The 26,067-nt window shown below is 50.8% G+C and overlaps 7 protein-coding genes across 7 annotated transcripts; 4 read left to right on the top strand and 3 right to left on the bottom strand.

Moving 5' to 3' along the window:
- Window positions 1-142: 142 nt before the first annotated feature.
- Window positions 143-2,506, top strand: rfeF (uncharacterized protein; the record flags this gene model as incomplete). The annotated part of the gene is made up of 5 exons (XM_056666124.1): window positions 143-148; window positions 225-1,019; window positions 1,076-1,949; window positions 2,004-2,071; window positions 2,120-2,506. The coding sequence occupies 5 exons, from the start codon at window positions 143-145 to the stop codon at window positions 2,504-2,506; spliced, it is 2,130 nt and encodes a 709-aa protein (XP_056519720.1).
- A 1,320-nt stretch (window positions 2,507-3,826) lies between these two features.
- N7515_005379 (aminophospholipid-translocating P4-type ATPase DNF3) lies at window positions 3,827-8,779 on the top strand (the record flags this gene model as incomplete). The annotated part of the gene is made up of 1 exon (XM_056666123.1): window positions 3,827-8,779. The coding sequence occupies one exon, from the start codon at window positions 3,827-3,829 to the stop codon at window positions 8,777-8,779; it is 4,953 nt and encodes a 1,650-aa protein (XP_056519719.1).
- Window positions 8,780-15,002: 6,223 nt separating this feature from the next.
- On the top strand, window positions 15,003-16,792 carry N7515_005378 (Zn(II)2Cys6 transcription factor; the record flags this gene model as incomplete). Its single annotated transcript, XM_056666122.1, has 5 exons — window positions 15,003-15,015; window positions 15,065-15,454; window positions 15,854-16,025; window positions 16,058-16,694; window positions 16,745-16,792. The coding sequence occupies 5 exons, from the start codon at window positions 15,003-15,005 to the stop codon at window positions 16,790-16,792; spliced, it is 1,260 nt and encodes a 419-aa protein (XP_056519718.1).
- A 142-nt stretch (window positions 16,793-16,934) lies between these two features.
- N7515_005377 (Glucose/ribitol dehydrogenase) lies at window positions 16,935-17,927 on the bottom strand (the record flags this gene model as incomplete). The annotated part of the gene is made up of 3 exons (XM_056666121.1): window positions 16,935-17,146; window positions 17,233-17,642; window positions 17,710-17,927. 3 exons carry the CDS (start codon window positions 17,925-17,927, stop codon window positions 16,935-16,937), a joined length of 840 nt encoding a protein of 279 aa, XP_056519717.1.
- Window positions 17,928-18,885: 958 nt separating this feature from the next.
- N7515_005376 (uncharacterized protein) lies at window positions 18,886-21,086 on the bottom strand (the record flags this gene model as incomplete). The annotated part of the gene is made up of 10 exons (XM_056666120.1): window positions 18,886-19,076; window positions 19,132-19,216; window positions 19,286-19,402; window positions 19,453-19,539; window positions 19,613-19,728; window positions 19,784-19,909; window positions 19,964-20,191; window positions 20,302-20,474; window positions 20,536-20,722; window positions 20,780-21,086. The coding sequence occupies 10 exons, from the start codon at window positions 21,084-21,086 to the stop codon at window positions 18,886-18,888; spliced, it is 1,617 nt and encodes a 538-aa protein (XP_056519716.1).
- Window positions 21,087-21,826: 740 nt separating this feature from the next.
- Window positions 21,827-22,552, bottom strand: N7515_005375 (GNAT family N-acetyltransferase; the record flags this gene model as incomplete). The annotated part of the gene is made up of 1 exon (XM_056666119.1): window positions 21,827-22,552. One exon carries the CDS (start codon window positions 22,550-22,552, stop codon window positions 21,827-21,829), a length of 726 nt encoding a protein of 241 aa, XP_056519715.1.
- Window positions 22,553-23,918: 1,366 nt separating this feature from the next.
- On the top strand, window positions 23,919-25,503 carry N7515_005374 (uncharacterized protein; the record flags this gene model as incomplete). The annotated part of the gene is made up of 4 exons (XM_056666118.1): window positions 23,919-24,297; window positions 24,357-24,703; window positions 24,757-25,209; window positions 25,261-25,503. 4 exons carry the CDS (start codon window positions 23,919-23,921, stop codon window positions 25,501-25,503), a joined length of 1,422 nt encoding a protein of 473 aa, XP_056519714.1.
- Window positions 25,504-26,067: the final 564 nt, after the last annotated feature.

The following is a 26,067-nucleotide window of genomic DNA, read 5'->3' as shown; positions in this document are numbered from 1 at the left end:
CCCCAAGGTATCTCACATACAGCTCAGCCTCAAATAAGAGGGGTCTATCCACATCGGGCAACGTCATTGATTATTTACCTCGTGAGACTCTTGACTTCTGCCTGTTTTCACTTTTTTCTCATCTTCTTTCCTCAAATTTATCATGGGTGTAAGTCTTCACCCTCCTCCATCCCTCTAGTCGTTCTACCAACCCAGGAAGAATCTCCCAATCTGACCCATCTTAGTTTGCTCAGAAACTCGCCGCAGCTCAGAATAGCCAGACGATGGCTGGTAGTGGTACATATGGAGGTGCACCCCCCCTCGGGGTACACTGGGGGACCTCCTGCAGCATTGCAGGCCGGTGGATCCGTAAGTCATTTGCCCAATTTTGTCGCTCGTTTCTACTAAGATTCGCACCTCGACGTCATTTCAAAGAAGGCAAAGTGCTAAGTCAGTCCTCTGCAGAGTCAGCAACAGCAATACCAAGCTTATCCTGGATCCCCAGCCCCTCAGGGATCGGTAAGCCATTTCCTTTAACTGAACTTTTCTGCATTGTGTTTTCTTTCCTCCCCGCGTTACCCCTCCACGGTCATCATTCGGTTCTGGAACAATCCAACCCTTCATCATGTCCGGACCATACCAAGGCTATACTCCGTACGGCGGCTCATCGTCTCAACATCAGCACTACAACCCTTCGCCATCTCCTGCCTCCTACGGCAGGCCTCCGCTATCCAGCCCCCCGTACCCCGCATCGCAGCAATCCCAGGGCTATGGCCGCCCGCCTCCACCACCACCCCAGGGCCAGCCCTATGCCTCCGCTAGTTCGCCATATCCGGGCCAACAGCCTGGTCAGCCCTATGCTTCGCCTAGCTCGCCCTACCCGGGACAGCAGCCTGGACAGTCACCATACCCTGGACAACAAGCCCCACCACCACAGGGGTATCCCGGTCAACAGCAACACCCTGGACAACAGCAGTCTTATGTACAAATTACCCCCTACCCTGGATTATTCCCGCCTTGATCGTTGTCTCGCGTTTGGTGTCATCTTTGCTTTGCTAGCTTTGGTAAAGAAAGGAACGCGCTGACCAAATAATAGAACCAGGCTCCTCCTTACCCCCCTCCCCAGGGATCTCCATATCCTGGTGGGCAGGGCCGTCCTGGACCACCAAGTGGACCACCCCCTGGCCACTATGGCCCCCCTGGTGGTGCCCCTCCCAATGCAGCGCCCCCGGCTACCCAGCAACAGATCGCAGCTTACAGATCGCTTTTGATCTCCACAATCCAAGAGAAGAATCTTCAAAGCTTCTACCCACCGGAGCGACTGGACCGACTTGTCCAGACGCTGGCCGCCGAAGCCCCAGGAAAGCTTAACAAGCTGATTGGCGAGTGGTGCGTACCCATGGAGGTTGCGACCGATGTCATGAAACTGGCACTGTACGACGTGATCCTCTACGTGGATGACAGTGGATCGATCGAATTTGAAGAGAAGGGACTTCGAAAGGACCAGCTGAGACAGATCCTTGGTCTCGTAGCTACTGCAGCATCGACCTTTGACCAGGATGGTATTTCTGTCCGATTCATGAACTCTACCGAGAAGGGTGATGGCATCCGTGATGCAGAGGATGTCAACCGTCTCGTCTCCCGTGTGCGTTTCTCGGGGTTGACCCCTCTGGGAACCAGCCTCAGGAGCAAGGTTGTTGACCCCATGATTGTCCAACCCGCCCGAGCCAACCGCCTCGAGAAGCCCGTTCTGGTAATCACCATTACCGATGGACAGCCGGCCGGCGAGCCTCACGGTGCCGTGGGTGATGTCATTCGCTACGCAGTGGAGGAGGCTTCGCGGACCCGTTACGGCCCTGGTGCCGTTGCGTTCCAGTTCTCGCAGGTGGGAACTGACCAGCGGGCTCGCGATTTCTTGGCTACCCTGGACGAGGATCCTCACATTGGCCACTTGATTGATTGTACCTCCAGTAAGTTCTTTGTGGAGTTAGTGCATGGTGAATCCAACTAACGTCGTATGCTAGACTTTGAGGTCGAGCAAGACGAGATGTCCCGTGCTAACCCACCAGTGCATCTCACTCGTGAGCTTTGGGTAAGTCTGGTGAATCATGATATAGTATCGATCTGACCATTGATATAGTGTGCTAAACTGATGCTGGGCGCCATCGATTCCTCCTATGACACCAAGGACGAGCGAGAGAACGCACGTCGTGGCGGAGGCCCTCCACCACCGGCAGGTCAGTATGGAGGAGGCTATGGCCAAGCTCCCCCGCCGCAAGGCCAGGGGCAGCCTCCCTATGGTCCGCCCCCTGGTGCCCCTCCGAGTGCGTATGGTTCCCAGGCTGGGTACCCACCACAGGGTGGCCAATATCCACCGCAGCCTCCTCAGCAGCAGCCTCCGTACCAGACACAGCAGGGTGGCTACGGCCAGCAGCCCCCTCAGCCCTACGGATATCCGTCACAGCCTGGATCTGGGTATCCGCAGCAGCCATATGGAGGACATGGCCAGCCGCCACCACGCTATTGAGAGTGGGGCATGACGTCATTGGGCTAGCCTCTTGGCATGAGTTACGTGTGTTTGTCGTGTTTGCCATGCGTCTTTAAGAATTGGCTGGTGTGGATTTATGGACTCCAAGTTCTGATCGTTGGAGACTTTATTCTTCCTCTACTCCACATAGTGTACCATGAATCGTGAACGTTTGAACCAACCCAACTTTAACTCAAATGCTATTTTTCGTCTGTTTCAGATTTTTCTTAACGAGGGCTGTCTGGGCCTTGACTCGGGAGTCTCGCAAAAGTTTTACCCGTCCTGGTTATGATCGGCCAGAACTCCACTAGCAATTAGCCCACCAGTTCGATAGGGAGGATATGCTGTGCATAGAAATGGTGTAGTCCAAGCTCCTGTTGCAAGTGCATTTTTGTAAATTGACTTAGTACACAGACACTTCTCAACACTTGTACTCCATTCGGTATTCCATAATCGAATGTATCCTTGGAGTACAGGTACATAGAAGAGAGTCAATTGCCACATTCGGCCAAATTTGTCCCCAATACTGCCAATAGGGTGGGCCCGGGGAATGTGGGCCGACGACCAATAGGAAGACGGCTAGTCCTGGGTTCGGTCTTAGCATTTCCATGGATGCAGCGATGAACTTGACATCTTCGCCCCGGGTGGCTTTCTTAAATTAACTTATTGGGGGGGGGGCGGTGCCTGATGGTTGCATCTTACGCGTTGCCCAGAAACATCCCACGGTTATTGTTGTCGGTATTTCTGTTATGAAGACAGTTGATTGTTTGTCGGAATCCCTTTCCCCCCCACTTAACTCCAGTTTTCCTCGTTCTCTACCTATCAAGTTGGCCATTTTCCACACCTTCTAGACGCATATCGCAACTTGGAACACTAGGCCGTTTTTGGCTTCCGTACCGTTTCTCTTCTTCTTGGGTCTTGGCTCGGTCCTCGTCTCTTCGGTCTCTATTTCCATTTTGTCCTTTTAGTTCTTTTAGTCTCTTATTCACTTCTTCGCTGAGTTCTTTGCTTCTTTTATTTGGCCCAGCACACAATCATTGCGCCCTGTATTTCTATCCTTGCGTCGACGGGAGTACTTTCGTTTACTCAACCCTCGCCAATACCTTCACTTTGCGACAGGGGATTACGTCTTTCCCCGCTGAAAGAACAGAAGAATGATAGTCCGATCCGTGTGATCTACTCAATCAAACTACTTAGTGCAATCCAATAGGAAAAGCCAGTAACAACGGCACATTTCGACTACCTCGGAGGAAAGAAATCACGACACCGAGATCGTCGGGCTCTGTCCCGAGCCCTCGTGCGAGGAATTCGACTGTCGTCATGACCCCCAACGACAAGCCTACAGAACCTACAGAGGACATTCAACCCAGGCAAAGCGATGTCCTCCGACGGCCATCCCTCGTCTCGACGCGGACGCTCTCCGATTCCGGCCGACGGATCTCATCCCAACATGTTCGCTTCTCGACCGATCTCGATCGCGAGTCCGTGGAGGAACAACGACAGACAAACTGGGACCGACGCCCCAGTTCCCGCGGCTTAACAATCGACACGGCGCTGGCGCCTCCGTCGGCTCGACCTCCTCCCTCGCCCACCTCTCCGCTCTCACCATCCAGTGCCGCCCAAAATGCAACCCTCTCCCCTGCCTCCCCGACGAGTCCTGAGTCAGCCGGTCGGGCTCGGTCACGAAACCGCGGATACTCGCTTCGTCGCACGATCTTCAATAAGGCTATAAATCCGACGGTGGAAAAGGATGATCTCGCTCTGGCTGAGCTGGGCGAGGTCAAGGAGCCGGCTTCCGATGTGGCTCCGGCTTCGACACCGGCTGGGGAGACGCTCACTTCCGCCGATGAGAAGCATGCGCTGAGCGTTGCACCGACGGCAACTCTCGATTCGGGTCATAACGAGGATACAATCACTTATCTCTCGTCTGAGCCTTCAGAGAAAGGTCTCAAGGAGCAGTTTTCCAGGTCTCAGGTCTACGGGAGTTGGGCTCGGAAAAAGGCAGCTACCTCTGTCGCTGTCGCGCGCTTCCAGGCCGTAATGACGTCCATTCAGAAATTTGTCTTGCGCATCAAGGATATTCCACCAACGAAAGATGGACGCCACATTGACTTGAATCCTTCCATGGTGGATACCATGCTCGATGAGCGCACGGGGAAGCCCTATATTGGCAACTCTATTCGATCTAGCCGATACAGTCTCTGGAGTTTCTTCCCCCGCCAATTCTTTGCTCAATTCACCAAAGTCGCAAACTTCTACTTCTTGGTGGTCGCCATCCTGCAGATGATCCCTGGCTTGAGTACGACTGGAACTTACACGACTATCGTTCCACTTTTGATCTTTGTTGGTATCTCGATGGGCAAGGAAGGGTTCGATGATGTGCGCCGATATCGCTTGGACAAAGAGGAGAATAATCGGGAGGCTTGGGTACTTCGCCCAGGCCACGGGAAGGTTCAGGACGGCGCCTCCATTATCAGTAACTCGCAAGACTGGGAGCGGATCAAGTGGTCTGAAATCAGGGTTGGCGACGTTATCAAACTTGAGCGCGACCAGCCCGTTCCTGCTGATATTGCTTTACTTCACGCCAGCGGACCCAATGGTGTCGCTTATATTGAGACGATGGCTCTCGATGGCGAGACTAATCTGAAGAATAAGCAGGCTTGCCAGCCTGTGTCCAAGGTGTGCTCGACCGTGGAGGATATCACCAGCAATTCCCTGCATTTCGTCGTCGAAGATCCGAACTTAGACCTGTACAGATTTGACGGCCACGTCACTGTCAACGCTCAGGAGAAGCTTCCTCTAACTAACAACGAGATCGCGTACCGCGGCAGCGTTCTCCGCAACACTGACCGTGCCTTGGGTATGGTGATCTACACCGGCGAGGAGTGCAAGATTCGCATGAATGCCAACAAGAACCCGCGCATCAAGAGGCCTGCTCTCCAGGACAAGGTCAACCGCGTCGTGATGCTCATCGTGGTGTTGGTCGTCATGCTGGCCGTGATTTGCACGGTGTCTTACAAGTACTGGTCTCAGGACGTTGAACAAAAGTCCTGGTATCTTTCCGATGCCAGTGTCGCTTACGGGCCGATCTTCACCTCGTTCCTGATCATGTTCAATACGATGATTCCCATCTCGCTCTACGTGAGTATGGAAATCGTCAAGGTCGCCCAAATGCTGCTTCTGAATGATATCGACATGTACGACCCAGAAACCGATACCCCGCTGGAGGCGCGCACATCTACAATCAACGAAGAGCTCGGCCAAGTTAGCTACATCTTCTCCGACAAGACCGGTACCCTAACCAACAATTCCATGCGCTTTCGCAAGATGAGTGTGGCTGGAACGGCGTGGCTCCACGATGCTGACCTTCAGGAGGAGGCTGCCCGCGAGGGCGACCAGACCAAGTTGATCCACAAAAAGCGCAGCAACAAAGGGAAGAAGGCGATGGGTCGCAAGTCCAATGTTTCTGAGGCCCAGATGCCCCGCCCGTCCAACGTTTCTGGGCCTGCTGATGCTATCCGCCAGCCTGGCCGGTCTGCCACTATTTATCGGACCGAAGAGATGCTCGAGTACATTCAGCGCAAGCCATACACCATTTTTGCCCGAAAGGCGAAGTTGTTTATCTTGGCCATGGCCCTTTGCCACACATGCATTCCCGAAGAAGGCGCGAACGGAAAGACCACTTTTCAGGCTTCTTCACCGGACGAACTAGCTCTTGTTCTCGCAGCCCAGGATCTCGGCTATCTCGTCGTGGATCGTCAGTCCAACACGCTGACTATCCGCACACTTCCCAACGGACCTGATGGAGCCACTTCTGACGAAATATACGAAATTATGGACGTCATCGAGTTCTCTAGCGCACGGAAACGCATGTCTGTCGTCGTTCGCATGCCTGATCAGCGCATCTGCTTGTTCTGCAAAGGTGCCGACACCACGCTGATGCGTCTGTTCAAGCAAGCTGCACTGGCTCACGAGAAAGCGACCGAGATCGAACGACGTGCCAGCAAACGCAAGAACGCCGAGATGAATCAGGTTATCCGTCGCAACAGCGAACACCAAAGCCGCAAGGACAGCGTCGCTCGAAGCAGTATGACCCGACCTAGCTTCACTCGCCAGCGTTCGTCGATTACGGGCCAACAGGGCTTGGCTCTCCGTGCTAGCATTGATGTCTGGCTACGCGATCGGGAGACAGATGGCGGTTTGCTGAACAGAGAGACTGATAGTGAATACTACAGCCCTCGACCTTCGGCGCAAATGAGCAGACCTTCGGCTGCCATCTCCGACTCCGGAAGCTCTACGAATGGGGAGGATGAGGACGAAGATCTTGTGGAGGAGGCGCTGGTTGTCAATGAGACGGCTATTTTCGAGCGCTGCTTCCAGCATCTGAACGACTTCGCTACTGATGGACTGCGCACTCTGTTGTATGGTCATCGGTTCTTGGATGAAGCTACCTACACGACCTGGAAGACTGCCTATAACGAGGCTTGCACCAGTCTCGTTGACCGTCAGCAGAAAATTGAGGAGGTTGGTGAGCAAATTGAACAGCAGCTGGAGCTGACAGGCGCCACTGCTATCGAGGATAAGCTGCAGAAGGGTGTCCCCGAGGCTATTGACAAGCTGCGACGAGCCAACATCAAGATGTGGATGTTGACAGGTGACAAGCGTGAAACCGCTATCAATGTCGGTCACTCGTGTCGTCTTGTGAAAGAGTACTCAACTCTGACCATCCTCGATCACGAGAATGGTGACGTCGAACAGACGATCGTGCATCTTATCGGAGAAATCACCCGCGGCCGCGTCGCACATTCTGTGGTTGTGGTCGATGGCCAGACGCTCTCGACCATCGAAGCTGATGATGTTCTGCGCGAGTTGTTCTTCCAGCTGGCTGTCAAGACAGACTCAGTCATCTGTTGCCGAGCCAGCCCGAAGCAGAAAGCGTTCTTGGTGAGAACAATTCGCAAACATGTCCACGACGCAATCACGCTCGCCATCGGAGACGGTGCCAATGATATCGCCATGATCCAGGAGGCCCATGTGGGCATCGGTATTGCCGGAAAGGAAGGCCTGCAGGCAGCGCGTATCTCAGACTATTCAATCGGGCAGTTCCGCTTCCTCCTCAAGCTACTTCTGGTGCACGGCCGCTGGAATTACATGCGTGCGTGCAAGTATACCTTGGGCACGTTCTGGAAGGAAATGCTATTCTACCTGACTCAAGCGCTGTACCAGCGCTGGAACGGCTACACTGGCACCAGTTTGTACGAACCGTGGAGTTTGAGTATGTTCAACACGCTCTTCACCTCGCTGGCTGTTATTTTCCTGGGAATCTTCACCAAAGACCTCGCCGCATCGACCCTGCTTGCCGTGCCAGAGCTCTACACCAAGGGCCAAAGGAACGGCGGCTTCAACATGAAGCTATATCTCGGTTGGTCTTTCATGGCCACCTGCGAAGCAGTGATAATCTTCTTCACGATGTGGAGTCTCTATGGCCTCGCCAGAGTCAACATCAGCGGAAACGACACCTTCGCCTTGGGTCTTCTCACTTTCTCCGCCTGCATCATCGTCATCAACCTCAAACTCCAAGCGCTAGAAGTCCACAACAAAACCTACATCTCCCTCTTCGCCATAATAATCTCCGTCGGCGGCTGGTTCGTCTGGGACATGATCCTCGACCGCGAATACACCATGGCCTCCGGCAAAGGCGTCTACTATGTCCCCGCCAACTTCCTCCAGCACTCCGGCCACAATCTCCTCTTTTGGGTCGTCCTTCTCCTCTGCGTCTCAGCAGTCCTCCTCTTTGAATTTACCGTCTCAACCCTCCGTGCCCTCTTCTTCCCGACGGACGTCGATATCTTCCAAGAATACGAACAAGACCTCGAAATCCGCAAGCGCTTCGAAGAAGCCGCTGCCTCAGAACTCCAGCAGGGTTGGGATCACGGCACCAAGAAATCCAGCTTCGAAATTGCGCGTGAGAACGCCGAGATCGCTGAACTCGACGCCCGCGAACGCCAGGTCCGCGAGTTACTCGCCCGGCCGCGCGTTATGGATACCAAGCCCGCGACGGACGAGCTGGAGCTCGAGGGGTATACCAGTGCCAGCGCAACTGCTAGTCAAAACGGCAGCGCGCCAAGTCGCACGGGTAATGCGGAGCCGGAACGCGGTCGACAGCCCTCGCTTCTTTGTCCCGAAGACGCGACGGGTCGTCGGCGGTCCGTGGAGATCCAGGAGCTGTTCAGTAAGGGGTATGGTGTTGTACGGAAGGGCCAGTTGAAATGATTCGATTTGTACATGTATGATGTTTTGTTTTGTTTTTGCTTTGACATTCTGCTGTCTCGTCATTCCCTCATAGCGATTGCGTCTGCCCATTTCTGCATTCTCTCTTACGATTCCCAGGTCTCAAAAGGCGTTGATCTCTTTCATAACCACTGCTTCTTGTTGACTTCTCTGTTGGCTTTTGCAGAGTCGGCCGCCAGATCGTTATACCCCGGCTCTTGTTTTGAGTCTGGCTTTCCTTTTGCGCGTTACATATGGGTTTGCATACGTGTTATTCCCTTGCTGAGGCAGTACATATACTATAGCTTTACTTTGCCTCGTTTATTCTTCAATGCAGAGATTTGACATTGTCTAACTGGTCTGGATGTTGGTTGTAGTTGTATACATAGGTTTTTAGCTGGGGGCTTACTCTTTCACTATTGATATGTTTTCAAGGCTGCCTATTGATCGTGTTACCCTAGGGACCGCTGAATTCGAGGTCGATGATATTAAGCACTTCCAATGTGAACTTACTCGGAGAAATTCATACCTTTTGCCAGACACAGTAGGATTGAACACCAGATCAGACGCAGCACGTATCGCTGTGGAATGATGATGATTTTCTCGTTAATACTTTAACTCGAGTTAGCTCGCTCTACATACATGCTGTCGCTGTGGGATTACGGGGGCAATTCGTAGGAATGTAGCCTTGCCAGTTGCCGGAAGGAGTGCCAGTTGGCGGGATGTTTGCCAGTTGGCGAGATGTTTGCCAGTTGACGGGTGGCTTGCCGGTTGACGGGAAGCTCGCTAAACACGCGTCTGGAACTCGGCACCCGCAAGTGAATACTGACAACTGGACAGATTTGCGTACACATGGCCTGTTCGATTTAGGGGATATTTTAACACTTACAGGCACACGCTCCACGTGTTACTCGGGGTTTGGGCCTAGGTGTGGGGATGGTTGTATACTATCAGTTCCAAACAACTTGACCTCCGAATTCTATAAAGCTACTTCTGACCCAATATCATGGACACAGATTCAATGGGCTAACCAAGTGAAGCTCCTAGACTATGAGCCTGCTAGCTGCGTCTTTATGCATATTCAGGCCTTGGTACTACCTGTTCAATGCTGGAGGGTGATCCCCATGTTCCATACACGTGTTTTGGTTTGGCATTGAAAAGGGAAGGAACAATCCACGCTCCGTTCAGTCTCACTGTGGCGGGCTTCAGCTTCAGGACAATCAGGAGACTGGACATAGCAACCGCAACCACCCAACAACAACAACGACATTCACTTGACCACCTTTGGCCACCTCTACTGACCTATATCCAGTCTTACCGTGGCGGGCCTCTTTGGCTTCAGGGCAATCGGAAGGCTGGATAGGGCAATCTGCTCCACTCAATCCACTGCTCCCACTGCATCCTTCTCGGTTTAACCTTGTCGTCTACCATCAACCATTTCCACTGTCTCTTCCACCATCCATCAAGAGAAATCTCTACAAGGCCTTAGGGCCTTAGCCTTCTCAGAAATCATCAACCATCTCCATTCTTCTCACCGATAGCCAACACCCATTTCAACTGTCTGCTATGCCCCCAGTCAATCCCTCTTGCCAGCCTACTTTACGCGGCCTTCAATTTGGCCTTCACATCAATGTTCTACCCTCGACCACCTGCTACTAAAGCAATCTACCTATCCCCCAATTGACCTTCCCGCCTTGCCCCTTACACCCGGAATGTTATCGACTCTCTCAACATGCTATCTGCATGCCTGCTATCATAGCCTTCTTGCCATCTTTCTTCGTCTTCAACCAACCGCCATTGACCACCATCCGACAAATGGCCTTTCAGGCCTCAAAATAATGTCTATGACCGTCCACTACTAAAACCACCAACCTTCCATTTACCTTTCTACCCTTGCTCCTCCATCAACCTTTATTCATCAGCAACTTGATATTGCAACTGACGCTCTCGTTCATGGCCTTCTTCATCATCTACAACTCACTAGCACAACCAACGGGCCGGTGCACTCCGGCCTTTAACCATCCACCCTGTTCTCAAAATGGGAACTCCCTCTTGGCCTGTTCACCAGCCGGCTTTCACTGTCTCCTTACCATTCACCACCCACCATTGACCTACCACGCCTTGTCCACCTACGTGTTATCCACCTAAGCCTTGTTCACCTACGGACCTTTTCGACTTGGCCTTTCTGACCACTCACTACCAACGTCATTGAACAACAAATTTTCTGGCATCGGCATCGACTGCGTGTAATCCACATCGTTACACAAGAAACTTCAATCTTCGACCCTATCATCCTGACCACCTGCGACGAACCACAAAGAAGCATCCTTCTCCTGAGGGGCCTCGGCATTCCAGCTGCCAGTCAATATTGGTTGTGCTGCCACAAAACAAGCTCTACATTCTGGTAACCCGTCAAACATCGATCATCCGCACTCATGGGGACCCCCCCCCGATACTTGGGCCATCATTATGACTACCCGTTGTCTACCACGCCCAGCAGTGGCTCTTTGTCTCCTTGGTTCTTGCGTATCTGCTTCATCTTGACCATCAACCACCATTGGCCATGCAACCCGTCTGTCAATATGTGCCTTTGACCTGTTAATCTTCACCTTTGCCGGCTTGCTCAACACCACCCAGACAAGCCATCTCTCGGTGGTTACCCACGTGTTGATCATCATCTTGAGGACATGCCCCGTGGGCTTTCTATCATCCGCCCTGTCTCCGTGCATCAAGCCAGCCACCCACAATTCCAACCACGCTGCAACTCGCACGGATGAATCTCATCCTCAAATTTACTGCTTTACGCAACTTACCTCTGGATATGGTCCCACTCAGCGCCAGGTCCACCGCCGTTTCCATATCAGCCCATCACGGTCAAACCAGCAATGAATGACCTTATCAAGTCACATTCTTCGGCTCTTCATACGGATGGATGCTCTATTCCAGGATCGCCGAGGGCTTTCGTCTGCGGATGCCTTCTTTCCCTTGACGTCCCTTTCTTTCGGTGCCTCTATTGTCAGGAGATCTGTGCCTACATAAGGAACTTTAGGTAGCTCAATGAATTCTACGCATTTACTTGCTATTGCAGTGTATTCTCTTTAGACCACGCAATTCCGACTTTACTAACTGCATAGCCTGATCTCAGGTATTTGTACCTACTACTGTACCTCTTGTAGTCAAATGGGCTTTGTCATACTCTCTAACTTCTGTCTCCCTGGTCTATTCTACATTGTTTGCTCCTACTCATCATGCACCTGTGGGAGCCGGTGTAATCAATCTCGAGCCCTATAAAGACCGGAGAAATGCACTCTTATAAGGCGGAGTTTCTTCCTATTGGGTACCTGTGGGTTTCTAGCGTCACACGGACTAAACATTGGGAATCGCACAGCAAGCTGGTTCTTGATTGGTTCACGAATGGCTGTTCTTACGACAAGTTGCCTCTGTTGTTTTCTGTCCTTTGGCCTTCGATTGATCCCCCCCCCCCCCCCCCCCCCCCCCCAAAGAAACAACAAACCAACAAAAAAAAAACAATGATTTTGACAAGCTGAAAGGGAAGCTAGAAACCCAAGTATCCATCCAGCTGGAGAGACCAGTACCGGCCATGCCACATTTCGATAAGCTCTTGATCATTTCGACCCCCCCGGGAGCAAATCGCATGGCTTTGTGCACCAACATGAATCGTGCAACTTTTATGATCCGTGACAAGATGGGTATGGCATCGCGCCAACCGGCTTCCCCTCGGCCCTGCACGGCCACTGCGCAAACCAGCGCACTCTAGTAATCACTCACCCGTGAGCGCTGGTTCAACAATTCCATGCAAAAATTCAAGCATGCTGTGTCGATGGGGGATGACTCCCAATCGGTGTCGCGGCTGGCATGTTCGACCTCGTAAGATGCGTCCTCACTCGCCAGACTCGGAACAGGACTAGGTGTGCCAGCTGGTGAACTGAGTCCGCCGGACCGGGCAACCTCCTGCGCTTCGTGCCACAGTTTCTCCCACGCAGCCTGCTGTTGCGGGGTGAAGGAATACTGTGGACTAGCCGGCGACTAAGGCCAGCCTTGTCCAGTCCCGTCCGCTTTTGTTTTGGTGGTTTTTTTTTGGGGGGGGGGGGTTGGTCTTTTTTGACTGTAGAGCCCATCATCGGTAACATTCAAGAACGTTGGTGTTCGAAGGAAGCCAAGGCCAGAGCATTCTAAGACGGCTTCTGGAAAAGAAGGACTCAACATGGGGGAGCACAAATTTCAGCTAACACGTCGGGTGTGACGAGCCAATTCTTGATGAAAAAGAGTGCTGCTATCCAGACAACTAAACGTGAGGAGTCTGAGGAAGGAAAGAGAAAGAAGGAAAGCAAAAAAGGCTCATGAGGTTCGTGCCTCAGGCACGGACAAACAATCACCTTCTCGAGACATGACCTTTGACCTTGGTCCTAGATGTCATAGTACGTGACATCGGGGGCGAGGTGGACGAGTTCTGGATAGGTTGGACCAGAGGGCTGCCTCATTAAGCTGCATAGCGAAGGAAGATGTCGGTATATCTGCCGGAGCCCGGAGGCATCGACAGTGGCGAATTGCGTGCGCTCTAGTCTAGTTGAGAATGAGATAGAGGCAGATGGTGACGGGACTGTCGTGGTGCGGGACATCACCTCTTCCCATAGCTCAACGTCGACCGAAAAGCCAGGGGTATCCTTGATTTTTAGCAGGAGAACAGATTCCGTGGCACCACCCGAATTATGCCGCCACCATCGCGCATCCTTGTGGGGCGACCCAGAGCATTGGGAAGACCCAATTTCAATCACGAGTGATGGCTAGGTTCTTCTGCTGCGAGGAGCTCGGTGGTTCCTGAGGTATCACTTGCCCCTACGATGGCATTATACAACACGGGAGTTTCACTCTGCTTTCTTACCAAGGTAGTAAGAATAGACCGTAAGTCTGTCAGAAGTTCGGCTAGACGCTCGGGACAATTGTAGAGACCTCCATGGGGTTCGTTCTCTAAGCCTTGATAGCGGTAGCTATTCGGCAGGAAGACTACCAGGGTTCGAAAGGTGGTTCTTCCGCGATGCCGGTCCTTCGAAGAAGTTCTGCCGATTCCCATCCATGTCGTTCTCGACATTGGGCAGTTTGCCGCCTCCATTGCCCTGACAACGTTGTGTTGCACGAACACGATCGCCTGCCTAGCCCAGAAGACAGCATCCTTTAGATCTGATGCTTGCTTCTCGATGCCCTTAATGTATTCCTGGCGTAGCTATGGGCACTCCGTCTTCACTGCGAGGGAAAAGTCCGGCTTTCCAAGGCGAATCCCTTAGGGAGGCTTCGACATGCTCGTCAACCTGCTCATAAGAGTTCATATCGTCGATGGTGGTGAGCAAATTGATTCGAACCGATTGATAAACAGTTCACCATCAACCACCTCGAAGCCACCGACTGGCTTGAGATAATCCAGACTGGACGTGTTGGGAATCAGGATGTCGACATCGGTTTAAGGCATTGGAAGCATCATGCGCTTTTCCAGGCATGATTTTCGAATAATACTTGCTCGTCCGTGAAAGTAACTCTAGAGCCACTATGCCTTTCTGCAGAAGTCGCTGGATTTGTGTCTTAGTTAGAGCAGAGATCAGGAGATTGTGCGTGTGTCTCTTGAGATTCACATCGACGTTTCCTGGATGTGGGCAATCTTCCTCTCCGCTTGTGAGATGTTGCGGGCACAAAGCTCTTTGGTATCATCTGCAGGTCACGTGTAATGGTATTCCCGAACAAGTGGTTCATTCATCCAGGTAGTCGACGACGGTTCGTGTGGATGATCATCGGTTCCCAGGAGGAACACACGCATCGTTCTGACGTCGAACAGGTTTGTTGTTGTTGATGATTCGTATGGAGGTTATGGGGATGGATGGGGGACAACTGAAAGGTAAATATATGAAGAAGAGAGAAACAGATCAAGGCTGGCCCACAGTGGGCCAGCGGCTAAATCTAGTGGGCGCCACCCCTGACGTGGACGAATCAGACTGCACAGGCTTTTCTTTCAAGGCTCAAGCAAACACTGGGTGACTGCCCCACTTTTCGGCAATGTTAAGTTAGGAATTCCGTTTGAGGCCTGACAAACAAGGCCGCAATAACTAGACCTCGTGATTTACGACTCTCCTTCCAACTTCCAAGTTCCCCAGTCAGATCTCGACTTGTACAGATGATTTGATTCGTCAACGTCAGTTGTCGCCAATCAAGAGAGGAAATGCCCCCGGGAGGTTTGTATTACATACACCAAGCAAAAGCGGCCCTGACGATCTCTTCCAGGCCCAGCTTGCATAACATGCCGTGAAAAGTGTCGCAAATGCGACCGAGCAAAACCTGCCTGCCAAAGATGTATCACCAAAGGTCTTCAATGTAAAGGATATCCAGAGAAGTTTCGCTTTGCGGGACTAGCGACCCGGGGGAAATGGAAGAACAGGGCAGTCCCTGCTGTGACCCGTGGCCATGCCCTGACGTCGGACATTGGAAGCATTCCTCCAGATCCTACTGACGAGGAGCTCGTCCATAAGCCAAGTGATAGTATCTTCGATACGACGAATGAAGAAGCGCCACTTCCGGTCACCCATCTATGGCCACGGCCACGGCCAGAAGGGCAAAGTGTGGAGTTGGATGATTTGTTGATGTTGGAAAGGACGGAGCTACTGTTGGCACATTGTCTGTGCATCTTACCCTTTCAGTCCAAGGACAATATACTAACTGTGTTATATTTAGATGACCAGGTTATATGTCCACACCAAATCGCACTCCCAGCCAGTGGCCTGGACAACCCATACCAAACTTATGTTCTGCCGCTAGCATATGAACAACTAGGTCTGTTATATGCCGTCCTAGGACTTTCCGCATGTCATCTAGGAATCAAGCAAGATGACATCTATCTGCGAGAGACTTTAGCCGTGGAATACCGAGTCAGAGCCATACGCTGGCTCGGCGATACTCTTCACAATGGCATCTCGGGCCATTTGGATGAGAACGAACGCGACGGGATCTTCGTTATCATTCAAGTATTGTTACTTCAGGATGTGAGTTGACAATCCCTGCACTCGGAACGCACAGCTGAATCTGTGAAGATCTTTGAGTCGGGCATCTCCACCCACGGCGCTCATATCACAGGTGCCTTGTCCATTTGCAACCAGTTGCGCCTGTGTGATACTTTGACCCGGAATGATAGAAGAACTGTGTTCTTCTTGGGAAACTTAGCATGGCAAGCGGTCTCATCCGGTTATTCGTAAGCTCTAAGCTCTGACAATATCCTATCAGGCTGGACATCATCCGTTCACTTACAGACCCCCAACGACTATGCTTCTCCTCTAAGCTTCGTGAAGTCGTTGCGGATCTGAGCGATTTGAAATTCGAGCGCGTCAATGGCTGCCCCCGCGAATTGTTCTTGATCATGGGCAACGTCCTAGAACATGCCAAGGCGCATGCCACGGGCAAGTTAGAAACTCCAGAGTTCGAGCGACTCCTCAGTGCCCACCGATACCAATTATTTTCATGGCGCTTGAAGCCTGATAGATATCCGAACGATGATCCACGCTGGCCCGCAATTGCCGAGGCGTTTCGCCACGCGTGCATCCTGCACACATCTCGCTTGTTGGATGTAGCCCAACCAGCCGAAGCGCCAATAATAAAGGATTCCGTGACAGCAATCCTGGACTCTCTGGCAGAGATACCTGCAGAGTGTTCTCTGATCGAGTTGGCGGTCATGCCACTGTTCATGGCAGGGGCTGATGCTTTGTCCCCGCACGCGCGGCACTATGTCCTTCTGCGGCTTGACCATGTCCGGGTACATGGTGGGCTGGGCAATGAGACGGCGATATCTCTGCTTCAGTCTGTTTGGGACGCGCGAGGGAAGCAAGCGAAAAATGACTGCAGCAATGTTCATTGGGTCTTGTTTGTGGGTTGTTACTTCCCAAATTTATTGATGTTGGTGGCTGATTTCTGCAGACTCGTAATGCCGAATTGGAACGGCAACATGACTATCTTATTATATAGATTGACATGCTTGCTGTTGCCAATCTCACTTCGAGTTCATGGTCTGGATTATCCACTCAAGAAAAAGATCCGTGAATACTCGCCAGTTGGTCGCCAGTTGGTGACCAGTTAGCCAGTTGGCACAACGCGGCAAAGGCATCTCTTATTCCACATCACGAAGCATAGGAGCGAACTCATTGAATAGCTTCCGTCGCTTATCAACCAATTCCTGAAAATTATCTATCGGTTGAACACTGCCACCGAGAACCTCGTCGCTTCCTCTTTGGAGGGCTTGAATAGCGTACTCGGCATACTGCTCGGCCGGCATTCCCATGCTTCTTCCTTTCTCAATACCCATGTAATCGTGTAGCTCAGCTACAAGCAATATACATTATCAGCATTAAATTCTTTCATCTTTTCGTCCTTTGTTAAGGTTTTTACTGGCCAAGACTATAACTTACTCGACACAAGTGGTGGAGCCAGCTCGATCACTCCAACATTCGATTCCCTCAGCTGGTCGCGCAAGCAGTATATAAAAGCGTTCAATGCAGCTTTGGCCGCTGAGTACGCAGGGATCCTTGGCGCTGGCACAAGAGCTAGAAGGGATGTCGTGCTGTCAAAAAAGATCAATATCTCAATGAAACGGTTGACGCCGAGGTTGTGCACTGACAATATAAAGCTCGCTGAACCAGATTTGGACAACAAGAAAGGAGTAAATGCCTGAGTCAGAGCCACATAGCTGGTAAAATTGACATCCATTTCTGCTCTGAAATCCACGAGATCTCCATCTTTGGGATTGGTCAACTTGTATTTGCGCTGTGTGCCATGATTCAGGAAGACACAGTCTATGTCCGGATGTTGAGCAGTCGCACTGTCATTGGGTTTCAATTAAGTACATATACGGCGTATATCTTCCGAACGTCGTTGGTTATACTAACTCTGCCGCAAATCGAGGAATCCTGTCAATGACGCTGACGTCGTAGACCATTGAATTGGCTTTTTCTTTGCCATGTTTCCCAACGAACTCATCGAGGCGGTCCTTTCGTCTTCCGACTGCAGTCACTTTGATTTCAGCCTGTATCAGACGATCGGCTATTGCTCTACCGATCCCAGACGTGGCTCCAATGAGCAAGACATGGTTATACGGGAATGTCATGTTGAGGTCCAATATCGGCAGCACCTCTGAAGGCTTACCAAGTTGAAGAGGAAGGTCTGAAGATGGAATGGTACAGTCGAGGAGTCATCCGATCTAGCGGTGTATACATGCATGGAAGCGGGCTGCCCAGAACCCCGCTTACGCCGCTGTATAAGCGCCAGGGGCCAAAATGCCGTTTCTAACTAATCTTGATGCCTTAATGCCTGACTTTGGCCTAGGAGCCTGAAATTTTGGCCAGTCCCCTGACCGCCTTTTACACCGCACTGTACAATGTAATGTAAATTGTAATCATATGCTTGTAAAATTGAAGCTTTTTGTCCCATACAAATGCATGCATCTCCAGTTTCGAAGGTGGTTTACTCTCCATGTGTGAGACTGAAGCCTTTTTGTCCCATACAAATGCATACATCTCCAATTCAAAGGTGGTTTACCAGCGCTCTCTCTCCAGCACGGAATAATGCACAGGTAAAACAGGTAAACCTCGATGCTTTAATAGCTAATGAAACCTTTACAAGCTACTAATCCCTTACAGTATTTTATTTTAATTCCAGCCATAGGTTAATTCTAAATCCACCCAGACAAACCGACCATGCATCTTCCCGTAACTAGAGATGTATGCGTTTGTATGGGATAAAAAGGCTTCATTTTTATGGCTGGACAGCGAGCTAGCAAAAGTATGGTACCTCGCTTATTAAGTCAAGTGTAATCGGAATTCAGACAGCCCTATTTTTCTGCCCGTTGTAATTCAGGCTCCTAGGCAAAATCAGGCCAAAGTCAGGCCAAAGTCAGGCATTAAGGCATAAAGATTAGTCAGAAACGGCATTTTGGCCCCTGGCGCTTATACAGCGGCGTACCCGCTGAAACCTATATGAACAGGATGGACTCTATCGAATTGACTCTGAATATTTTCACCACAATATACCTATTCATGGACACAATCTGTTGTGGCAATTCAACCTTAACCTAAGCCAACATACTTGATCCGAGAAGTCCCAGCTACCTTGCCATCTCCTTCCCTAGATCCTACCGGTGTCTCTACGTCTATAGACGATGAATCAAGAGGGGCAGCAGCTGCACGGCTCGCCTCTATTTCTGCGGCCCTTTTCTGATCCCGCCATAACAAGAATTGGGTGGTAGCAGTGGCCAAGACTAGAGAGGTTTTAGTGAGACGCAAAAGTACCCGAAAGGGGATAGGACTTCTTACTGAGCAAGACCTGAAGTATGAGAGACCAGGTATACCCCTTGGGGGCCTGAGGGAAGTCCGTAGTCTTCCATATAAAGTTAGGAGCCTTTTGCCCGTGCTCGTTAGTATTTGCCCGAAAGCCTGCAATCAGTAAAAAAGAACGAAGAAGACTCACGACAGCCTGCACAACATATGCTAGGTCATTGGCCATTGCAACAAGTAATGCCCGCTTTTCTGTGTCATCGGAGCAGATCTCGTTGATCCAGCTTAGAATTAGAGGGCCGGCGCCATTCTAAACTATTGTCAGATATCAATACGAAGAAAATAGAAAGGCGTGCTCACGAAGATATTGCTGAGCCAATAGACCACCATGCGGCCCTTTATATTTGTGTAAAATGGCATTTTCATCATCAAAGAGGAGAAAATGAGCTGAATGATTGAGAGAATAGTTAGTGCCCATGTCATGGAAAGTATCCAGAAGATATCAGACCTAACGACTTACAGTAGAAACAGCGCCAATGTAAATAAACGGCCAACGAGCACCGCGACATACGCCATCAGACAGCCAGCCCCAGACTAAAGAGATAACAATGAGGATTGCAGTCGTAGGCAACGGCACTTGGATACAGAGTCAGTGCATCTGCTGGGGTCAAGACATTGGAATCAATCTTACAGTTATTGATCTCCGCAACAGTGTAAGATGTCCCAGGTACAGGGGGAGGATTAGCGTTGAAACTTTTCAGCCAATAGCCCATAGCTGGCTGAGGCAGTCCATTGTTCCAAAGAATATATAGCAATGCTGTGGTGAGCGGTCAGTATAGTCCTAGATTGCTTTTGGTAGACTATAACTTACGAAGAAGATACGTGTGCCAACTCAGCAGGATTCTTGCGGCCTTCGCCTTTGTCCATGGCTGCTTGCCAGCACGACCGATCTTCTGCATTCTCTCAACTGACAGGAAATGTTCCTTCTCGGTTGTCCACCATGTCCTCTGCCCGCTTTGCGGTAGGTTTGGAAAGAAGATATACCCAGCGACAGCTAGTGGTAGCGTGATGATACCGTCGATGATGAATAGCCAGCGCCCTGTTTGTGTTAGTCAAAGGCTGCATTCCTGTTATTGCAATTTGGAGTGGTTGTGACAGTATCTCATCTGGAGTTTGAGAGAAAAGGAAGAAAAATTGCAAAGCACATACAACCCGCATAGCCATGTGTCCCATTCAGGTTTGTATATGCAGCAGCCTGAAGGAAACCACTGAATAAAGTTCCGATCGAACCAGCCAGCCAAAAAATCATGGCTCGTTTTCCAATTTCCTGGGGGGTGTACCACGATCCCAGTAAGTAATGGATACCGGGATAGAATCCTGACCTACAGTCCGTGTTAGAGACTGTCCACATGCAAAGAATATGAGCTGAGAATGAGCGCTTACTCAAAAAAGCCAACAAGGAAGCGCAAGGCGTAGAGGGCTTTATACGACTTGACAGTCGATGTACAGATAGTAGCCAGTCCCCATCCTACCTCCAGCGAGGGGATAACCCATCGAGGCGAGACTCTGGTCAGCAACAAGTTGGATGGGATTTGACCAATAACGTATCCCACAGTCCAGATAGATGTGCCTGTGGTCTTTTTTTAGCAGATGCTGGAATCTTTCCAAGCAATAAAAGGCAACATACTTGTCACCAGCTCGTTGCCATTCATTCCGAGATCCTCTTTCATGCCACTGAGAAAAGCATTGTTGACATTCGTCTGATCGATATTCTTTAAAAAATAACCGAGAGATGCAAAGGTGAGGACGAAAGCATCCACTTTGAAGAGCATCCAGCGTTGATCGGGTGGTAGATCCCATGTATCCCAAATGTAGCTTTTCCATGATTTTGGCCTTGGAACCTCAGTGTACTCAGTGCTGTTGCGCCGATTCTCGGCGTCGATGCTGTATACCCTGGTGTCCGACACTCGCTGGGAATCTCCAGCGGTTCCCATTGTGTTCTTAGAGTTCCACGATATTGGGAACTGAAAAGGCACTCGGAATTTGTGCCATCTCCGCTTGTTTAATACAACCCCTACCAAATGTTCTCAGTAATCCCAGTGATTGCGCCACTAAGGTATACCCCAAGCATCCCGCATTCCATGACACGGAGGATTTAGCAGGAGAATAGCCTTGAAGACCACCAATAGGTAGTACCTGCATGGTTCTATAGGTAGGTGTATCTGGCGGGTCGTTGTCATCTGCATATTGCGACTCTTCGAAAGCATTTTGCGCAATATTCGCGCCATCGACATCAACCTTGCATTCTGTTAGACAGGAGTATGCACGGGCAATGCTAGTGCTCACCCTACTGCTGAGACTGGAAAAGATCTGTGCCATCTTACTGCCAGGGATGGCTCACTTACGTGCTAAGACGCAATCACTCACGTTTTGGCGTGCTACCAACTGGCGACCAACTGGTCACCACTCACCAACTGGTGAGCTTTATTCACGGATTTTCTTAGAGGTTAATCTAAACCATGAACCCGAAGTGGGATGAAATACAGCAGGCACTGCATAGCATGCAGTGCTTATTTTGGAGGTTCGCCTCCCCATGCCGGGGTAAGCTACCAATCGCTATAATACTGACAAATGGGGTCTGGTTGTGGTCCAGGTGTCCAAGTTTATTTTGCATCGTAGTCTTGACTCTTGAGATGGTTGTGATACACAGAGTGAGCCAAAAACAATTTTGATCTCACCTCTCCATAAGCTTCGTCACCTTCTCCCTTACTCCATCCTCCCACTGATCCCACCCAAGACACAATTGCAGAGTATCTCTCCATAAATCCTCAGGATCACCTCCAGCCGGCAACACCCGACCATTCCCTACTTTCCCATTTGTTTTACCCTTCACGAGGCGCATATGCCACGGTATAACCCCAATTCTCTCGAATCCCATCCTCTCCGCAAGCCTGGCACTAGCAAGATTCAACGTATTAGCCGACCAGTGTACACTGCGCAGTCCGAGACCCCCCTTCTCCGGGGCCTCAAGTGCAAGCTGCAGAGAAAGTCCGACGGCATTGGTCGCGACGTGGGTTCGCTGGTACGGCGGGAGAATGACAATAAACCCAATCTCCGTATTCAGATGCATCGCTGAGGTGCGGATGAAGCTCATAGTGCCTGCTAATTCGCCTTCGGGGTCTTCGGGTGACGCTGGTCGTGTCTTGTCTATGATTGCAAAGGAGAATGTCTCTGGGTTTGCGAATGAAAGGATATGGGTTGTGGAGTCGTTGTGGAACCAGGACTTGAATTCTGCTGCTGATGCTGGGGGCAAGAGAGGCATGTACGAGTATATCTCCGGGTGTGGAGAGGATAGGCGGTAAAACGTGTCGCAGTGCTTGTCTGGGTTCAGAGGGACGAGCTTCACGCGGTCGTTTGAAGCGTCTCCGACGGAGAAAGGGAAGACTTGCGATGTTGCCATTTTGGCTGATATTGAAACCGTTGAATGGTGGAAAACTATGTCGTCCGGCTGATGAGAGAATTTTCCAGCAGTCTTCGGCAAGCAGTGGGATCCTGCAGGACACGGTGTTGTCACTTGTCAACGGGTGTTGTTTGTGAGTCAGGCCCCATGGCGGCCGCGGGACCGTAAGGCGTAAGCCCTAGGAGCCCCGCGGGCCGCGGATGTCCTGATCTCGCGCTAATGGCCTTTTCCCCATAATAAGAGTAAGCCATCGGGCAGATCCTCCAATGATCCAATCATCTCTCGTTATTTCCCATGGGAATATGATGCGGTTCTATCTATTCATAACTGCTGGTTTGAGGTTCTTTGGGTAGGCCTCTGTGGAGTCAGTGACAGTCTCCTAGGTATGCAAACGACATGGGCATGATAAGTTCAATCGACTTCCGATCTGCACCGCCGATTAGGTTGATCTCTCAACCTACTTTGTTCCATTTATTCCAAGGTTCAAAAGGTGTTTGTACCACGGTCATTCCATTTCCACAGTGACACATGCTGAGATTGGGCAGCACGTTACGGTTACGCCTCCGCCTCTCCGCTCAACATTCGGGTGCCTCAGGAAATGGCTATCTTGGCTTTGCGATTGTGACCGGGAAACAGATGGCGCAGTAATAGATGGTGATAGTGTACACTTGACATGAGATAACAGCATACCCATACCTAAAACTTCAGCGCCTGACAAGAGCGACCGAGGTTCTATGTCACGGGCATGAGAGCGGTGAACTACCCTGTGAGAGTTTTCCCCCGTGGTTCCTTCTCTTCTTCCATTGGTTTATCACGTTCCTATTCTGGTTGTGCTCCCAGAATCCAGATAGGGATTTCCATTATCTCATCCCCTAAGCCTTCCATATACGGGCCATGATGGTGGCGGGGTTTCAAAGGTCAATGCGCAGACTTTACTGGCACACTCCCCGCAAAGCTCTTCGATACTATAATCTTTGCTCGAAGTAATCAAGAGGTCTAAAGTTTCTTATCAACAAAGTCGATCTCATAAACTAAGATTCCACCCTATCACGTCCATGCAGCTGTCCAGGGGCTTGGGTCCGACAAAGATTTCCTCTTTGGGAATAGCTTATCGTAGCCATGTATAAGCTTCGAGCTGTGTAACAAGGCGACAATCGCCAATCACGGCGTTATATCTAGACCTTCTCAACATGTAGGTATCAGTGCCATGATGCATCTCTCTGTGTTGTAACTCTTGGCTGTACTGGGAGATGTCTATTTATTGCTCTCCAGTCACCCTCTCATTCTAGTCCAAGTTCAAATCTAACATCCATTCGTGATACATACGTCCAAAGTTCTTCTACGTACACACTCTACCTCCTCCACAATGGGTGACTATACACCAGATTTGGCAGCTGCTACGGCGCCTACTCCGACTGAGAAGCGAGTTGATGAGACAGGCGTCACGGCTTCCAGTGGAGTCCTTTATCATCAGCTGCGCAAGGAGCCCTTGAACATCGTTGGTGGTCGAGGAAGCTACCTGCTCACCGACAATGGGCAGGAGATCCTGGATGCAACAAGCGGTGCAGCTGTCTCTTGTTTGGGCCACAGTGATGAACGCGTCCATGAGGCCATTCTGGAGCAGCTGAAGAAGATCCCTTACTGCTACTCCTTGTACTTTACCAACAGTGCTGCGGAAAAGTTGTCTAAACTTTTGGTTGAATCTACTGGTGGGCAGATGTCCCGCGCTTTCATTGTGAGCTCAGGTAAGAACCATAACAGTCCTTTAACAAGATTCGCTGCTGACATCTATGGCGCATGATAGGTACTGAGGCTGTCGAGGCTGCGGTGAAGATGTCCATTCAGTATTTCACGGAGTTGCCTGTTCCCCAGCCCCAGCGTGTGAACATCATCTCTCGAAAGTCATCCTACCACGGAAACACCCTAGGCTCGCTTGCTGTCGGACACCACGCCGCCCGACGAAAGATTTATGAAGGTATTCTTTCGAAGAATATGCACCATGTGGCTCAATGTTATCCGTACAGAGGAATGAAGGATAATGAAACTAACGAGGAGTACGTCGCGAGACTTGCACAAGAATTGGAGGACGAGTTCCAGAGACTGGGCCCCGATACTGTCTGTGCTTTCTTCGCTGAAACTATGACTGGCGCTGTGAGTACAATTGATGTCAGGATCCAGCCTTTGCTAATTTGGTCTTCTTATAGACACTTGGATGTGTTCCACCGCTGCCAGGCTACCTCAAGGCTATGAAAGCAGTCTGCGAGCGACACGGAGCCCTCTTCGTGTTGGATGAGGTAATGTCTGGCATGGGTCGCACAGGCACTCTCCATGCCTGGGAGCAGGAAGACGTCGTGCCCGATCTTCAGACAATCGCCAAGGGGCTTGGCGCCGGTTACGCTCCGATCGCTGGGCTGCTCGTTAACAAGCATGTAGTCGAAACTTTGAGCAAGGGAACGGGGTCTTTTGTACACAGTCAGACTTACCAAGGGCACCCAATTGCTTGTGCAGCAGCATACAGAGTGCAACAGATTGTTCAGGGGGATAAGCTGATGGAGAATGTGCGGGCTATGGGAGAATACCTTTCTCAGCGTCTTCACGAGCGATTGGACAGTCACCCTCATGTCGGTGATATCCGTGGCAGAGGTTTATTCTGGGCGGTAAGTTTTCTTCTTTCCCAGTATGAATGGTCTCTACTAACATGGCTTTAGATGGAATTTGTCCAGGATAAAGAGACGAAAGAGCCATATCCCCCTTCAAAGGCGCTCTCTTGGACTCTGCACACGACAGGACTTAAGCCTGAATATTCAATCTCGTTGATGCCTGGCAGTGGTGGTATTGATGGTGTCAATGGCGACCATATCGTTTTGGCACCTCCTTACAATACGACTCGTGAGGAGATCGACTTGATCGTTGACCGAACTGTTGGTGTCATCAAGGAAGTTCTGGGTTAGGAAGTCCCTGTGGTGTCACCGTGTCACGCATAATTTGCTTCATCCAATTGTAACTGGCTCTATTTTTACACCATATAAGAATCTATATCCCTCGATGAGTAAACCTGATCAATAAGAATGCGAATTCGAAGAATGTTCCTAAGGTCCCAGCGTCCATTTAAGCATCCGATTGGTCCCGAGGGAAACCGTCAGGTGATAGTCATAAGGTTCCGACTCATAGATAAGGCTGCGGGGAAGCGAGACTCATACATCACTCTCCTCCGGGGCTACGTACTTCTTATGAATTATATCGGCGTCCCTCCAATCAGTGAATCAATCAATGAAATGCCTCGGGGCGAGAGGTTCTCCCGATCTCGTACTGGTACGGTGGCTGATTCTGGGGCGAAGTGCGGGCACTGATATAGACGCGGAACAGGATGTCTACAATGCCGACAGAAGCACAATAAATGCGACGAGAAACGGCCAGTGTGCTCAGTCTGTGTTTCACATAACTCAGAATGCACCTATCCGTCAGGGGTGAAGTGGGTTCGACAGAGAGAGCCAATGACGACAAGACATAAGCCT

Source organism: Penicillium bovifimosum, assembly GCF_028826915.1.
Source record: "Penicillium bovifimosum strain IBT 22155 chromosome Unknown utg000005l_segment0_segment0, whole genome shotgun sequence".
NCBI classification, from domain to species: Eukaryota; Fungi; Ascomycota; class Eurotiomycetes; order Eurotiales; family Aspergillaceae; genus Penicillium; species Penicillium bovifimosum.
The sequence above is the reverse complement of the archived record's forward strand: the minus strand, read 5'-3'. Positions and strand labels throughout refer to the sequence as shown.